Source organism: Podarcis liolepis (genome assembly GCF_965112155.1).
Source record: "Podarcis liolepis genome assembly, chromosome: 2".
NCBI lineage: Eukaryota > Metazoa > Chordata > Lepidosauria > Squamata > Lacertidae > Podarcis > Podarcis liolepis.
In genome coordinates this window covers 28,115,626-28,127,905 of record NC_139555.1, presented here as the reverse complement: position 1 = coordinate 28,127,905, position 12,280 = coordinate 28,115,626, and the positions used below count along the sequence as shown (strand labels likewise).

General features: G+C 46.7%; 1 protein-coding gene across 3 annotated transcripts in view; it reads right to left on the bottom strand.

Annotated features, from left to right (window-relative positions):
* Positions 1 to 12,280, bottom strand: part of TTYH2 (tweety family member 2) — a 77,673-nt gene that overhangs the window by 19,391 nt on the left and 46,002 nt on the right. For all 3 annotated transcript variants that reach the window (XM_083490144.1, XM_083490146.1, XM_083490145.1), the window contains exons 4-7: positions 11,829 to 12,049; positions 5,055 to 5,150; positions 4,482 to 4,554; positions 1,324 to 1,393 (exon numbers count right to left, since the gene is read on the bottom strand). In XM_083490144.1, the coding sequence (XP_083346270.1) occupies positions 1,324 to 1,393; positions 4,482 to 4,554; positions 5,055 to 5,150; positions 11,829 to 12,049 (460 nt within the window). The remainder of the gene's footprint in view (positions 1 to 1,323; positions 1,394 to 4,481; positions 4,555 to 5,054; positions 5,151 to 11,828; positions 12,050 to 12,280) is intronic.

Genomic DNA, 12,280 nt, shown 5'->3' with positions numbered 1-12,280 from the left:
TAAAAAGGCGGGGGGGGGGGGTTGGAGTGAAGTTGTGCCCACAATTTCTGAAAAACAACAAGTCCTCAACAAATACTTACAACACAAGAGAACTTTTGACACAGCGTCCAAGAGCAATAAATGGCCTATACAACGTTTCTGTACCACTACGGAACAGACCATTATTCCACCTCTTCTTCATCACTCCAAATTTATGCAAAACATTTAAGCAAAATCCCAACAAAACTTCCAAACACTGCAATCAAAGCTCAGGTTTATTCAAAACTGCCCAAACTGGGTAATTTATTATTTGGATTTTACATGAAAGGAACTTGTTTCAAAATATCCCAACCACCAAGGAGAGAGACAGATGCATTGAGGGTCTTAGAAGTGTTGACAGGCCACAACATGCTCCTTGGTTCTCGTTTCATGTCCACTTCTGATTGCAAAGAGACAGATTCTGCATTTATTGTGGGCCAGAGGCAACTGGGGAGGTTTTGACAGCCCTGGCATGTTTTATCAGCTACGAAAATAAAGCTACTATGTCCCTGGAGGTCCAGGGATTGGAGCTTCCTTCCTGAACTAAGCTGAATATTTTAAAAGCTAGACTGGTGACTGGGAGCAGCCGCCGAGACCACAACACCAGTCTGAAAGACCTACACTGGCTCCCAGTACGTTTCCGAGCACAATTCAAAGTGTTGGTGCTGACCTTTAAAGTCCTAAACGGCCTCAGTCCAGTATATCTGAAGGAGCGTCTCCACCCCCATCATTCTGCCCGGACACTGAGGTCTAGCGCCAAGGGCCTTCTGGCGGTTCCCTCACTGCGAGAAGCCAAGTTACAGGGAACCAGGCAGAGGGCCTTCTCGGTAGTGGCACCCACCCTGTGGAACGCCCTCCCATCAGATGTCAAAGAGAAAAATAACTACCAAACTTTTAGAAGACATCTGAAGGCAGCCCTGTTTAGGGAAGCTTTTAATGTTTAATAGGTTATTGTATTTTAATATTCTGTTGGAAGCCGCCCAGAGTGGCTGGGAAAACCCAGCCAGTTGGGCAGGGTATAAATAATAAATTATTTTTATTATTATGAATATTTTAAAAGCCAAAAGTCTGTTCCAATGCAAGCTCAAGTGTGACCTCGGCAGCCCTTTGTTCGAACAGGTTTGGCGGCCTCCCTCGATCCGAGTCTGCAGCTGTACACCCTAAGGATACCCTGTGGACAGCAATGCCTATCTGAGAGCAGAAACAGGTTCAGGCGAGACAAACGGCAATGTTTGTTGCGCTTTACCCAACTTCTGTCCCAACTGAGGCATTGCCCACACCACCCAAACAGCATAGGAATCTCACCTGCACTGAGGTCGCTTTGCGTCATGTTCATGATGAACTTATCTGGAGCCATGCAGAAGTCACTGGTACCCTATGAGAGACAGAGTTTTAAAAAGGGGGGCACTGTGATGGCTGGAAGTATGACTTGAGGAGGTCATACACCTGGTTGGGTGGGGAGGAAGGGTTGTAGCTCAGTGGAAGAACATCTACATCAGCCTTTCTTGGGTCCCCAGATGTTGTTGAACTACAACTCCCATCACCCCTAGCTAGCAAGGCCAGAGCTCAGGGATGATGGGAGTTGTAGTCCAACAACATCTGAAGACCCACAGGTTGAGAACCACTGATCTACATGATCCAGTTCCTGGAATCTGCAGGTAAGGCCAAGACTCCCTGTCTGAAACCCTGCAGGGCTGCTGTCAGTTAGTGTAGAGAAGGCTCGTCCAACTTCCAAGAGATTGCGATCTACTCCCACTATAAAAAAAACTGGAAGTGATCTACCGATTGGATTGACCAGAATTTTTTTTTGTTGAACTTTTTTTCCTTTTTGCTTTTTTTGGGGGTGGGGTGGAATCAGGATCCCGCGATCGACCAGGATCAACAAGGGACATTCTGCCATCAACCAGTACATCCTGGTGTAGAGAATGTAATTTTCATTACAGGTATGTGTGTCTAAAAACCACACCTGTAGACAGGGTGGATTTGATTAAAATCATGATTTATATCAGTAGTCAGTAAGACTTGATTTAAATCATTTTTATTTTTACAAAAAGGCTCATTCTTGCCGGTATAATGTTAATATTTACAACCAGGTGAAGGTTTCACTTTCGGAATAATAAATTTTCAGAGTAGTTTTTACAGTTATATCAAAAATTTCTTATACTATTAGAAACACATAGACAGATAATTATGAAATTATTGTGCAGGTTTAATAAGTTAACTGTTTATATTTGGATAACTTTTCCGCTGTACTTTTATTGGAAGGAGAAAAATAAATAATAATTTCCCTAATAACAATTTGAACAATTTATTTAACTAAAACAATAACATTACAACATATGTATACATGTTTGTTAACTAATGGGGTTAAACGTTTTTTTAAAAAAAACAACTTAGACTGAGTTTTAGCACACATGAAAAACTTAAATCCTTATTTCCTGATGAATAGCCTTTGCACTAAAATGCAACTTAAATAGAAAACTATCTTTAGAAAGATTTTTCCTCCAAAAGCATTTTATTTTAAAAATCCCATTTAAATTTAAAAAATCCAATTTAAATTAAAAAAAATCAATTTTTTAAAATTTAATTTTTAAAAATCATTGATTTTTTTTTTTATCCACCCTCCCCATAGAACAGGCAACTGCTTTTAAGACTTTAGCACTTTCTATGAAGGCACATTTGATTTTTATATTACCCTTCCAATTCCTCTTCTGTTATCTACAGCATTCATACAAATGTGCAAATATGTGTGTGTGTGTGTGTGTGTGCGCGTGCACGGAAGTGTGAGGTGCTTCTGGTGGCCTCTCAGCCACAAAACCAACCTTTCGGGGTGGTTAACGAGAGCAGATCAACAAAGAGGCTTGTAAAACACCTCCTGCCTCCAGTGCTGGAGAAAAATGGAACTATTTTTGACTTTTTTTTAATTTAAGGCATTTCCACCTTGCCTTTTGTTCATATTGCACTCATAAAGCAAATTTGAAACACCCAAAAAAAGGGGGGGAGCCAGCAGTGCAGTAAAACACACACACACTAACACAAATTTAAAACCAAAAACCAGTTTGTAAATAACAGAAAAGGAACTGGGTACCAGCCTCCCCTGAACCACCAGCAGAAGATATGCTAAACCCAAGTCCTACCTGAACAACACATAATGAGAGCTTTTGAAAGGGGGCTGGCAAACCCATGAGTCTGACAGCATTGACTGCCCTATGCCAAATCAAAATGGAATCATGCAGACTGAATCTGAGCAGTTGGACAACTTAGGGAAGCTTACTCAAAATCACTTATTGCATTTTAATAACTGACCCCCTTCGTACTCCCTATCAGGCTGGCAGTGGGAATCCCAGTACACGTTTGTGATAAATGAAAATGGAACTAAGAGTATCTTGGCTGTGAGTCCTGGAAGAGCTGCTCCCTGACTTGCAGGCCTTTTCCCACCTGGCTTGACTGACTCCAGCTACAAAAAAGGGGCCCTGACTGACTCCAGCTACAAAAATCTGAGGTTGCTGAACAGACTCTTGGGTTGGGGTCTTGTTTAAGGGGTTTTTGTTGCTGTTGTGGTTATGAATTCTTTGTATCTTTATATTTAAATCTTACGTTTTACATGGCAATTTCTATTTGGTAGTTAGCGTACTTTTCGATGTGTTTTGTTTATTTTTATGGCTACTCTTACGTTTTTAATGATGTGAATCTTTTTATGCTGTCAGCCGCCTCAAGCACCATTTTTAAGTATGGAAAAGCAGGATACAAATAAAAGGATGCTGTTGCTGTTAAGAAGTGTCGTTCCTCTGGAAACAAAATGAAACAAAACTACAAAAAGGACAGTGATAGGCATAGCGAGAGGACCAAAATGTTTGTCCCGGCTTACCGTATTTTTCGCTCTATAAGACGCACATTTTCCCCTCCAAGAATTAAGGGGAAATGTGTGTGCGTCATATGGAGCGAATTCAGGCTCCTTGGCTTCAGCGATAGCAATGCGAAGCCTCTGAAGCGCAGTGGGAGTGCTCCCACCGTGCTCCGGAGGCTTCTGGTTGCTTTCGCTGAAGCCTGGAGAGCTCTCCAGGCTTCAAGGATAGCCGCCTGAGGCTTTGGGTTCTGCTCTGGAGGCTTTGGGTTCCTTTCGCTGAAGGGCAGGTGCCCCTTCAGCTAAGGCGCAGCGCAGAGAGGGGGAGATTTTTTTCTCCTTGTTCTCCCCCTCTAAAACAAGGTGCGTCCTATAGAGCGAAAAATACGGTATATGGATCCAGAAATCAGAAGGCTTCAGCAGCTCACATGCTGGGAAGCTCGGGTTAGGCAGGGTTTCACCAGCCAGAGCTACCAGTTTATCCAGGAAGGGAGCACAAAAACAAAACACAAGCCATCATAAGGCACACAGATATCGTTCCAGCTCTTAAAGCAACCTCAGATATAACACAAGGGAGGAGAGAAGAAGTGGGAAGCCACGTCCCAGGTTTTGTGCTTACCACCGCTCCTGAAACATCTGCTGCAAAGGAAGACCAGCTGAGAATGAGTGTGAAAAGCCCACAGCACAGAATCCTGTGGACAAAAGGCAAAACAGTCAGTGGACAGAAGCAGGGCTTGCTGAGAAGGTGTCGAGACAGGAACCCCCCCACCACTTATGTACACAGCGCTTAGCGCAATGAGCGGCTTCTGGTCCTCGCTGCCCGCAGCCTTACAATGTACCTGTAAAGCAGGTTGCGACTGCACCTATTTTACAGACGCAAAATGGAGGCAGAGCGGGTAAGGACTGTGGAAGCAGCGTCCAAAATGAGCCTAGGGACAACTATGGAGACTTAACGTGCCGTGTGATGGTTTATATATTCATTCCGGTGATTTATAGCCCGGCTCTCCGGTAAAATCAATCCCAGAACAGGGTCCCAACATGAAACAATACAATACATAATGAAATAAAAATGACCCGAGACAAAATATGAACCCTAACAAACAAGAAAACTATAGATTGCATTAAGGAAGCGTGAGAGCGACAAAATGCCTGCTCCGGTCAACTAACCCAAGTGCAGGAGTCCTGTACTCACACAATAAGCAGACATTTGGAGTGCTTTGCTAGGCCCAGGCAGGCAATAAGGCAGATCACCAAGTCCAGGATGAAGAGCAAGAGGTAGGAGAGCCATCTGCGGAGAGAGGGAGGCTGGATATAGAATCACAGAATTGCAGAGTTGGAAGGGACCCCGTGGATCATAGAGTCCAAACCCCCAGGAATATAGGCAGCTGCCCCATACGGGGATCAAACCTGCAACCTTGGCGTTATCAGCACTATGCTGTAACTAGCTGAGCTATTCAGTTGTGATCCGGGCTGGAAAAGGTAAAATGCAAGCACCGATATTAAAAGTGAGGGACTGCAGTACCTCAGAAGCAGCCTTCTCCAAGCTGGAAACTCTCCCACATATTTTGGAATACAACTTTCATCAGGCCCAGCCAGCTTGCACCAAGCCACCCCCGGCCAAACTCTTTCGACATCCGTTAAGACTGGCTGTGGCATGGAATGGACGTGAGCAACAGCCCAATCCCTCTCTCCCAACCCCTTTCCTCCTTTCAGGTATTACTCAACATTTTGCAGGAGAAATCACAGGCAGCTGCGTCACTGTTTTCTTGGGGGACAGTTATATTTTTGTGGGATGCCAACACAGCGAATGTGAAATTTCATGGCATAGGCTTTCCTAAATTTTCTGTGTAGTTCCCCTCCCCCCACTCCCCGACAAATATATTTATGGACGCTATATGGCCCTATTCCTCGTTATTGTGGCAGTAGGGGGTGAGGGACTTAAAATAATGCAGTTGTGCAACAGCTCCTTTGATTTTTATTGGCATCGTTATGAAGAACCATGTTCTCCGCACAGAGAAGCAGGACTTTGACTTTGGGCCGTGCGCACTCTCTCTGGGTGGGTAGGCGTCAAAACACAGAAGGGAACACTGCCATGACTACGTCTGAAATTGAAGCGTGAACTCAGCCCTGCAAATGACTGAAAAGAAAGGTGACAACTGTCCTTTCCGCATACTTGAAAAGCGTATTTCCTTGTTGAGGCTAGGGCTTTTCAGTGTCCAAGTCAGAAGATGGGCCAAGACAGCTTCCCTGCAGAAGAAGTCTAGGACTGAGAGATTTTGACAGCAGCTTCACTCTATCAGCCTCAGGGCCCAGGGCAGCATATTTCCTTACAGGGATCGACAAGGACAGGTTGGATCTCCTGCCCTTTCTCCCTTTTTAAAGTTTCTTTTTAACCCTTTGCTTACAAGGTGGTTTTCTTTTCAAGAGGTAAATGAAATCTGCAACTACATATAAAAATTAGCATATCATATGCAGCTTTTTACCTGAGATCCAGCACCGAGGGCCTTCTGGCTGTTCCCTCATTGCAAGAAGTGAGGTTACAGGGAACCAGGCAGAGGGCCTTCTCGGTAGTGGCGCCCGCCTTGTGGAACGCCCTCCCATCATATGTCAAGGAAATAAGCAGCTATCCTATTTTTAAAAGACACCTGAAGGCAGGGAAGTTTTAAATATTTAATGCTGTATTGTTTTTAACACTCAATTGGGAGCCACCCAGAGTGGCTGGGGAAATTCAGCCAGATTGGCAGGGTATAAATAAATTATTATTACCATTACTATTACTATTATTATTATCATCATCATCATTAGCATCACGGCCCCATGCCCTGGATCTAGCAAACATCCCTGGAGACCAGACAAATGCTTCTAGGACAACCAGAAGCAGGGCCTGAAAAACTCTAGTCTTCTGACAAAGCCATTTCTGAGTTGCTGTCCGTGATATTCCAGCTTCAGTTCCCAGCCCCCTTGGCGGTTCTGAGAATCGTTGCAATTTCCAGCCCACACGGTTGTGAAGATGTGCTTGTGTGTGCATTGGGAAAAGCATGGGGAAATCTCAGGAGCTGTTGAGTGGGGCAGGGTGTGCTGAGCACTCAAGGGGCAAGAGGCTTCAGCACCTTGAACGGTTCTTTGCCCATCTCCGAAAAGGAAAGTGAAAGGATGCAGATTTGCTTCGTTCGAATAATTTATTCGGGTTGCAGAATTCACTATTCTCTGGCAGGGAGTTCTCATTTTTTAAAAAAATGTTGTTGTCATCTGTCTGTCTTGAGAGAGAGTGTCCCTCCAGGGATGAAGTCAAACTGCGTAGGGACCTCTCCAGGGTGGAAGCCTGGGCAAATGTATATGGAGGTCTTGGGCTGCCCAGACATGACCCCCTTCTCAGCCTCACTGATGTGGTCCGAAGGAAATCAGAGCAATACATTTGGTATCAGCTTGGCTGCAGGAGTTGCCGGAAGGAGGCGTACAAGGCACCATCAAACTGTCTTAAGGACTCCACGCCGGATTTGTGTAAGGTTTACTCCTTAGCCCTTTCTTTTCCTAAAGATGTCCCACAAGGGTGCAGGTTTAAATATATGTACAGCGGTACCTCGGGTTACAGACGCTTCAGGTTACAGACTCTGCTAACCCAGAAATAGTACCTCGGGTTAAGAACTTTGCTTCAGGATGAGAACAGAAATCATGCTCCGACGGCACTGCAGCAGCAGGAGGCCCCATTAGCTAAAGTGGTGCTTCAGTTTCAGGTTAAGAACAGACCTCCAGAACAAATTAAGTTCTTAAGCCGAGGTACCACTGTGTATATATGAACAAAGAATATACAGTGGTACCTCGGGATGCAAACGGGATCCGTTCTGGAGCCCCGTTTGCATCCTGAATGGAGCGTAAGACGCGACAGCGGGTCTGCGCGGGTTGTGTTTTGCTGCTTCCGCGCATGACGTCATTTTGAGCGTCTGCGCAGGTGCGAGTGTCGAAACCCGGAAGTAATGCACTCTGCTACTTCCGGGTTGCCAAGGAGCGCAACCCGAAAGCGCTCAAGCTGAAGCACATCCAGCCCGAGGTATGACTGTACACACAGGTTTGGCTATAGCCACTAGCTAGATTTGGTGATATTTCTAGCTCCCTAATGCAAGATGCTCTGAAGGGAGGGATGCCACTGCAACACGCTGCAGCTTGTACAGTGCTGTACGTGTATGTGTGCGCATGCAGCAGTGCCATGCAGCAGCTTCTCTCCCCAGCCTTCCAGGGCAAACAAATAAGTTCTCTTCTCGCTGGCAAAAGATGGGCTTTTGATCTCTCCTACCCTGCATATGCCGCTCTGCTCTCTCTTTATTCACAGCCAGTGGCTTTTTGCCTCATTAACACTACAGAGGAGAGAAGGAGGAGCGAGATCAGTGGGTTCTTCCTCTGTTTTAATCACTGCCTGGAGTCAGGAGAGACCCAATTAAAATTCCTCTGCTCTGGTCAGGAGCTGGGCACAAGCTAGTAGCTTGGGGTCCACTGTCACAGCTCCCAAGGCGGATGCTAAATTTGGAAAGCGGGAACCGTCGGCGGGGAGCTCCAGCCTCATTTGTGGCCTCTGCTGCCATGCTGTTTAACACTTGCTGCCTCCAGAAGGTAGCTTACAATAAGAAGGCACAAATTATAAACCGGAGGGGTTAAGTCACTGAAAACACAGAACTTCTGTGCTGAATTCAATGTACATTAAAAGCTGGCCACACAATAAAGCAGGTGTTTAGAATTTCCGCCGCACAGTCGGTTTGATTATAAGAGCCTTAGGACAACACAGGATGGGAAGTTAGCAGGGGAGAGGCCTTGACTAAGTGGGGAAGCACATTTTTTACATGCAAATGGAATCAGGTTCGAACCCTGGTGTTGCCCATTAAAAGGATCAGAGGAGCAGGTGATGAGGAAGAACTGAGACCCTAAAGTGTGCAGTGGGCTGCTGGTGGGGAACCTCTTCCAGCTAGAGGATCGCATGTCATGGAACTGTAGAGTTGGAAGAGACCCTGAGGATCATCTGGTCCAAGCCCACGCAATGCAGGAATAAGCAACTGCCCCATAAGGGGATCGAACCTGCAACCTTGGCGTTATCAGCACCATGCTCTAGCCAACTGAGCTATCCTTCTGGGCAGCCACATGCCAGTGGTGGGAGGGGCTGGAGGCAAAGGTGAGGAGGGCAATTAATGCAAATGTTACCTCTGTGCAGTGGGCTAATTTCTACGCACATTCATTCATCCTCCTGGGTGCGTAAGAGACTGCTACCAATTTGTGGGAGGCATTCAAGCGCATACTGGAACGTAAGGTTTGCACAGCTAAATTGGACTGGAGCACTGTCACCCTAGCACAGCAAATCCACTTTATATTTTTAAAAAAGGCAACAGAGTTTGTGGTTTGCAAAGTGACGGGGCGATACAGTGGGGGAAAACAAATGATTAAACGGGAAGAGAAGCGCAAGCACTCTGCAAGCAAACCAGAATGAACGTTCATTGTCATATAGCTCTCCCCATAAACAAACTGAGAGCGAACGCTGAATAAAGGAGTTATTTGGAGGAGCCTGCTCTCTTCCATCCAGGCAAGCAAAAAAGTATTATGGGGGTTCAAGGACACTTTCCAGCCAGGCAAAAACTCCCAAGGAAGATGTGAAGGAGATAATGCAGGGTGTGTGTGACCTGGGCAGGAGTCCTGAAATTCTCTACGCCTGCCATAAGAGAGCTGCTGCCAGCAGACAAGAGTGCGCTAGACCAGGTGTCAGCAACCTTTTTCAGCTGTGGGCCGGTCCACTATCCCTCAGACCATGTGGTGGGCCAGACGACATTTTGGGGGAAAAATATGAATGAATTCCTATGCCCCACAAATAACCCAGAGATGCATTTTAAATAAAAGGGCACATTCTACTCATGTAGAAACACCAAGCAGGCCCCACAAATAACCCAGAGATGCATTTAAATAAAAGGACACATTCTACTCATGTAAAAACATGCTGATTCCCAGACCATCCGCGGGCCGGATTTAGAAGGTAATTGGGCCACATCTGGCCCCCGGGCCTTAGTTTGCCTACCCCTGTGCTAGACAGACAAACACTCTGACCTGGTAAAAAGCAGCTTCCTGTGTTTGGAAAGTCATCTGCCAGCATTGCAGAACTACCAAGTGACCGCTTCCCTCTGCCGCCACGAGTGACATGTATGGTACTTGCATTTATCAGCCTTTATGCAGGCGGAAATAGTACACATGGTTAAGACAGCCTTGCCACTTCTGATCTCTTGAATGGACATTCTCCTTAGGAAGGTCGCTTTCAGCGTTTATTAAGGCAAGAGAGCTTTCCCCAGTTCATGAATACTCTGCACATTTGTCTTCTTCTTTTAAACATACAAAATAGGAAGGTTTGTGTCAGGGAACTGCCATCAGCTCAGAGGCGAGAGGGGGAAGGGCAGCTGGATTACAGGGAGCCTCCAAAGATCACGGGAAGCAGGACTTCCTCAGCGGAGGAGAGAAGCCCCACCTCTAGTGGGGAAGAGATGCAGGGCTCGGAGGATGCAAGAAAGAGCCAAGACACGGTGCATGAGCAAAGTGGGGGGGAGGCGGTCCCCCTTTACCCAAGCCCTCCCTGCGCAGTAGGTTTTCGCGCAGAGAGGGGAGGCGTCGGATGGGGGTCAAGAGACTACTCTGCTGGGGAAAGTTTAAGGACCGCCCACTCTCAAATTCTGCTAGTGACTGACCAAGACAAGGCGTTCTGCACTGTAAATGGTTTTTGCACCAATAATAAAGCCTTTGAAAAGACCAGTGGAGATATTGCCTGTTCGCTCTCGAGCAACCACGTCGATAAGCATAACAGTTTGCAATTGCCAAACGACAGAAGCGGCAACAAGGTTCCCACAGTATTTTGTTCAATATTTAAGGTTGCTGTGCACTTGGATGAACTCCTAGCCGAATGGCATGCGGACAACTGACCCGTGAGAATGGAAAACTGTTCATGTGGACTGCACAAACCCATGCCAGCTCTCTGCTGATACTTGCGCAGCACTGTAGTAGCGCACCTCAGGGCAGACTAAAGCTCCCCTAAGCACCTGGGCTACCATCAGGACTGCCTAAACAGATCCCCGGAAGAGAAAGCCGTCTAGACGTATCTACCAACAGCCCAGCCATCTAGTAAACCTTTTATACAAATGTAGTTTTCAGGAAGCTTAAAAAGCCTGCTCATATTTCCCCTTCACATTAAGCCATGCCTCTTTTAATTAGCAAGCCCTTTTAGCTACATCAGTCTTTTACTAAGCAAGCATCATTCTAGACATTCTGACGGCCTTTCAGATAAACAAAGCTGCGCGACTGCCAGTCATTCAAGCCCGAATCAAAGACCTTGGATTTGGTGGCCACAACCTGCTGCTGCACCACATGACCGGCTCAGAAGACCACTCATTCAACAGACTCTTCCCCTCACTAACAATTAATAGAGTCACAGAACTGGAAGGGACCCTGAGGAACATTTGGTCCAACCCCCTGCAATGCAGGAATATGCAGTTGTCCTATACAGGGATTGGGACGCGGGTGGCGCTGTGGGTTAAACCACAGAGCCTAGGACTTGCCGATCGGAAGGTCGGCGGTTTAAATCCCCATGATGGGGTGAGCTCCTGTTGTTCGGTCCCAGCTCCTGCAAGTAGATAAATAGGTACCGCTCCGGCGGGAAGGTAAACGGCGTTTCCGTGTGCTGCTCTGGTTTCACCAGAAGGGGCTTAGTCATGCTGGCCACATGACCCAGAAGCTGTCTGCAGACAAACGCCGGCTCCCTCGGCCTAAAGAGCGAGATGAGCGCTGCAACCCCAGAGTCGTCCACGACTGGACCTAACGGTCAGGGGTACCTTTACCTTTGTCTTTGAGATGCTCTGCTTTTGACAGGAAATGCAAGGCTGCATAGCAAACTCCATGAAGTCTCCCAATGGGCCATGCACCCCGCCCTCCGCAATATCCCCTCTCAACTTACCTGTAATATTCCACATAACCAACTTCACCAGCGACTTGAGACAGGTCTACAGTGACGTCGTTCCAGACAGGGAGCCCCGAGAGCTGCAGCACAATATTGCCAGCCATCTGCTGCAGGAACTTGAGCGTCTGCACGTAGTCGCCTCGGGTGGCAAAGATCTCGTTCAGCCGCGCCAGGTGCTGCTCCAGAGCCACCTTCATCTGCACAGAGGTGTTTGAGACCTGGCAAAAGACAGCAGACAGACCATTCAGAACCAGCAAGCTGGTTTCTTTCTGAACCAGTCATGTTTTCTATGGGTAGAAGGGACGGCCAAGAACAGCTCAAAGTCAAAGAGTTTCCTTCGGCTTCCATCATGTGCACAAACACGACTTTGACCAAATCTCTTCAAATACACTCAAGGAAAAGATCCACTGAAACCAGAATAATCACCACCACCTCAGTTTCTATAGCCC